The sequence below is a fragment of the Rhinichthys klamathensis genome, unplaced genomic scaffold, assembly GCF_029890125.1.
Source record: "Rhinichthys klamathensis goyatoka isolate OS25496 unplaced genomic scaffold, OSU_Roscu_1.1 h1tg000504l_1, whole genome shotgun sequence".
In the NCBI taxonomy this organism is placed as follows: domain Eukaryota; kingdom Metazoa; phylum Chordata; class Actinopteri; order Cypriniformes; family Leuciscidae; genus Rhinichthys; species Rhinichthys klamathensis.
The window spans coordinates 1,410,001-1,415,235 of record NW_026606985.1 but is presented as its reverse complement, the minus strand read 5'-3'; the positions used below and the strand labels follow the sequence as shown (position 1 = coordinate 1,415,235).

Genomic DNA, 5,235 nt, shown 5'->3' with positions numbered 1-5,235 from the left:
TACACACACACACACACACACTGAATATAGTGTTCATCAGTCTGTATCATAATAATGAATCACGATTAAATTCCATCTCCGTTACTTTGAGGATGTGAGTGTGTGTGTGTGTGTGTGCGCGTGTTGATTCATGTTATGAAGGGTGTGACGCTGTGAGGAAGGGTATAACACACACACACACACACACACACACACAGGTGAGCGGCTCCTGAAATAAAAGCCAAACACACACGGCACACGCTACATTTGAACACATCTCACACACAGAAGTACAGCTTTCACACACACACCGGTGAGTTCTTCACTTTAACATGGTAAAGTAACCCTGGCTTGAGTGTCCTTCAGTTGTGCTTTAAAGAAAGTTGTGTTTTATCCGTTTAGATCGAGATATTGTCCGGATGAAGACGTGGATTTTTCTTTCTTTAGCAGGTTTGTTGTTCAAGCTTTTAATCATGAAGGTTTTGGGCATGTATCAAATTATGAACATCATGTTTTTTTTTAAAGATAATGATATTCTTCATATGTTATGTAAATATTATGCTAATAATTCAGTACAATGGCATATGTGAGTTTTTACCGTGGTAAAGTGTAGGGTTGGAAATGAAAATCAATTTCAAATCTGGAATCGAATACTTGTTATAAAAATTCTGAGAAAATTCACGCTTTCTTCACTGAATAACTGTAACTATATTTGTAATGTATATTTTATTTATAAAGTACAGTGTTATTTTACATTTGATTACAGTTTCTGAACCTGAAAATCTTAAAACAGTTTATTTCAATCGTATCTTTGTTCAGTTGTGTCTATGTGTTGCGATCGCTAATGTTTTATGTGTTCTTGTTTAATGACTGAGTGTTTATTGTGTTTAATAATGCTGAAGTGTGTATTAGTTGGGCGAGTTGTTCTTCTATGGTGTGTTTAAACCTCAGGCAAACGCTGCTTGTGTAAGTGTTCTTCAGCTGATGATTTCTGCTCATGATATTCAGCTGCAGTTTCAGCTTTAGCAATAACACTAGATGTGAACGATGTTTTTTTTGGGGGGGGTTTTTCATCATTGGAATCAAAAGTAGGAATAGATCAAATTCAAACGATACCCACGATACCGTGGTAAAGTGTCGTGTTCTGGTCTCCAGCTCTGTCTGGTGACTTTTACCGTGATTTTACCGTGATAAAGTGCTGTGTCCTGGTCTCCAGCTCTGTCTGGTGAGTCTTACCGCGATTTTACCGTGGTAAAGTGTAGTGTTCTGGTCTCCAGCTCTGTCTGGTGAGTTTTACCGTGATTTTACCGAAGTATAAAGTGTTGTGTTCTGGCCTCCAGCTCTGTCTGGTGAGTGTTGCAGTGATTTTACCGTGATTTTACCATGGTAAACTGTTGTGTTCTGGTCTCCAGCTCTGTCTGCGCTGTGTGTGGCACAGCAGGACTGTGCTCGAGGCGCTTGTTACCCGCCGATGGGCGACCTGCTCATGGGCCGAGAGCAGAACCTGCGCGCCTCCTCCACATGCGGTCTGATGGGGTCAGAGGTCGTCTGCGCTCCACACGGACAGGTGAGGCGCTGGAAACACACCGCTCTTTCAGAAAATGATGACACAAAAAGTCAAAATCAAAATAATTACCAAGTTGAAATTATAACGTCATAATTATGACATTAAAAAGTCGGAATTACAACAAAAAAAATCTAAATTCTGACTTAAAAGTCATAATTATGACATAGAAAGTCATAATTTCAACTTTTTAACTTTTTTTTTATCTATGACTTCATCATAATTGTAAGTTTCAAGAAAAATCTGTTTCAAGGAATCATTATCATCACTATCATCACAATAATTTCACATTTATCTCTTTAAAATGTATATAATTTCGACTTCCAATGACATAATGACATAAAAAGTAAAAATGATAACATACTAAGACATAAGTTTGAGATGAACAGTTGAAATTATGGCTTACAAATTCATAAAAAAATGACATAAAAAGTCAAAATCAAAATAATAACTAAGTTATAATTTAAGTTATAATATAATAAGTTACTTTCATAAATATGACATTAAAAAGTCATAATTACGACAAAAAAAAAGAAAAAATCTAAATTCTGACTTGGTTTGGTTCTGCTAATGAACCACACCCAGAAGAACAGAGTATCAGATGTTTCTCCTCAACCTGTCGACTGTAAATAATCACCCCTGAATCTGAACTTAAATGGTTGTAATTCATGAAAGCTGTGGAATACAAGGTTGGTTGTTTTTAAGGAGACACGCAGCAGATTATTGCAGAAGTGAAAGAACATCAAAAAAAGTGTAAAAATGTTACAGAAGTTTAAGTTTACTGTAAAGCATATGTACTGAACTTAAATGTTGTATTTTACACTAAATATATATTTTACAAAATAATTTAGACTCTAAAATTGCTAGAAAATCAAAGCTGTGTGTTCTAACCGGGTTGTGTTCCAAATTTAAAATTGTTATCACAAAAATTTAGCCACTAAAAGGTTTCAAAGTACCGTTTTTTTGTTATGAATATCTTCATGACATTTAAACATATTTCCCTCTCAAATTCTCATTACAGTTATTAACATGATTCCAAATTATCACATATTTTTATATAAATTAGCAGAATATATGTGTAATATATATATACATAAATAAATGTGTGTGATTTAATATTTATTTTACATTACAGTAATGAGAATGTAAGGGGTAAAAGTGTTAAATTGTCATGAAAATAATATCAAAACACAAAAAAATCTTTGGTTTCACTATCTGTACGAAAATCTCAAATTTCTTATGATTTTAGGGTGAAATATAACTCGAGTTTTCGTGACATTCACTCATGTCTGGTGGTTATGGTTCGCTAACAGCAGTTTTTGAGGCTGATTCATTTCGAGTTGAACGTGTTTATTCATGTTATTGCTGATGGTTTGTAAAATGAAATCTTCACGCAGACATTCTGTTCTCATTAGGACATGATGAGACGTAATAATTAACAAACTCAGATTACCCAGCCTGAGGCGACGCTCATCATCATATGAGACTGTTTTATGCTACATGTCAATGATAATAGAACACATTTTAGCTCTATAATCTTACTGTATGAGTTGGCTCATTGGTGCGTGTGTTTATTTGAGGAGAAACATCTGAGACAACGTTGATACTTAAATGTATGGAAGCCCATTTGCCCAACAAAATCATAATTATGACAAAAATGTGAAATTCTGACTTAAAATTCATAATTAAGACAGAAAGTTTTTTGTTTAGCTCTATGAATTCCCTAGTCATAATTTCACACATTTATTTTGACTTCGAATGACATTATAATGACACTAAAAGATACTAAGTCATAATTATGAGATAAAAATTATGAAATTATGGCTTAAAATTTCATAAAATGAATGACATAAAAAAGTAAAAAATAAAATAAAATGACCAAGTTGAAATTATAACGATCTGACTTAAGGTCCTAATTATGACAGAAAGTTTTTTTTAAGTCCTAATTAATCATCATATTTTAAATGGGCTTCCATGAGATATAGGCTAAATGAGATATAAATAGCCACACAGAGTCCAACTCAATGTCTAAACAAACCGTCTGTGTCCCAGTGGAAGATGAAGTGTTGTCCGTGTGACTCGCGGAACCCCGCGGCCTATAACGCTCACACGATCCAGAACGTGATGTCCAGCGCCGGACCCAACCGATGGTGGCAGTCCAAGAAAGGTACGACATCAAAAACCACATCGCTGACGAAAACACACAACAACATCCTGTCAGCCATTTTGTTTACTTCAGTATCACTTTATGTATGTGTATTCGATATGTTCGAGTTTGGCTAACATACATGTATTTAAAGGACATCATAACGAGAAGTAGCCTACATAGTTTTAAGTGTACTCAATGAATATTTCAACAGTATTTTTTGTAACTAAAACGACAAATTACAATTCGGTCAGCGCATATTTTAACCTCTATGATTTTAATTTACGAAGCCATTGCCAACGGACGATCTGGTCTGAGGGAAGTAACCATGACAACAGCAGAGCGCGGGGAACACCGTTAGGATCAGTGTCGACGAAACATTTTATTGATTTATATTAATTACACCACAGAACTTTGTTTAGTTTAACTTTGAAGTTTATCGCGAGCACAGCAAAACTACTTTATGTTACGTGAAACGAATAAATGGCCTTATTGCTCTAAATCTCACATTTATCTTAGTAAATTTAGTCATCAAAAAGCCACTTTTTATTGTAATATATATATATTGTGAAATATATCCAAGCAATTTCATCTTCGAAGAAACCAAAATCACTTAAGCTATGCTGCATTTTAAGTTTGTGGATTTTCTATGTTGTCAAGATTTAATATTTTATTTAATTATTATTATTTATTAATAATTGGTGCATTTCACCCCTAGTTATGTGCTCTATGCTGTACATTTTTATTTGTTCTTTTTTAATATAATAACAGCAAAAGTAATATTTAAACAAATTATTTAAATGAGGTTTTATTTAACTTTGGTAATTATATTTGTTCAGTTAATGCCGAAGCAAATGTACTTTCTTTCCTATTTACAGTTTACACTACCTAACTCTATTGTTTTAAACATATTCAGTACATACTTTTAATTAAATACTTCACATTTGTTCGTAATTCATAACTTACACAATACAATTTGATGGAAATATGCCAGGAAAACATGTCCGTCATTCCATCATTGAAAGGTTTTCCAGTGTTAATGTGAGTCTGTGTGTGTGTGTGTGTGTGTGTGTGTGTGTGTGTTTATAGTGTTAATGTGAGTGTGTGTGTTTATAGTGTTAATGTGAGTGTGTGTGTTTATACAGTGTTAATGTGAGTGTGTGTGTTTATACAGTGTTAATGTGAGTGTGTGTGTGTGTGTGTGTGTGTGTGTGTGTGTGTGTGTGTGTGTGTGTGTGTGTGTGTGTGTGTGTTATAGTGTTAATGTGAGTGTGTGTGTTCATACAGTGTTAATGTGAGTGTGTGTGTTTATACAGTGTTAATGTGAGTGTGTGTGTTTATAGTGTTAATGTGAGTGTGTGTGTTCATACAGTGTTAATGTGAGTGTGTGTGTTTATACAGTGTTAATGTGAGTGTGTGTGTTTATAGTGTTAATGTGAGTATGTGTGTTTATACAGTGTTAATGTGAGTGTGTGTGTTTATAGTGTTAATGTGAGTGTGTGTGTTTATACAGTGTTAATGTGAGTGTGTGTGTGTGTGTGTGTGT

At 34.1% G+C, this 5,235-nt stretch overlaps 1 protein-coding gene across 1 annotated transcript in view; it reads left to right on the top strand.

Moving 5' to 3' along the window:
• The first annotated feature begins 291 nt into the window (after nucleotides 1-291).
• Nucleotides 292-5,235, top strand: part of lamb3 (laminin subunit beta 3) — a 20,218-nt gene continuing 15,274 nt past the window's right edge. The window contains 3 exon segments of the mRNA XM_056237925.1: nucleotides 292-429; nucleotides 1,392-1,546; nucleotides 3,596-3,710. Coding sequence (XP_056093900.1) covers nucleotides 399-429; nucleotides 1,392-1,546; nucleotides 3,596-3,710 — 301 coding nt within the window. The 5' untranslated portion in view covers nucleotides 292-398.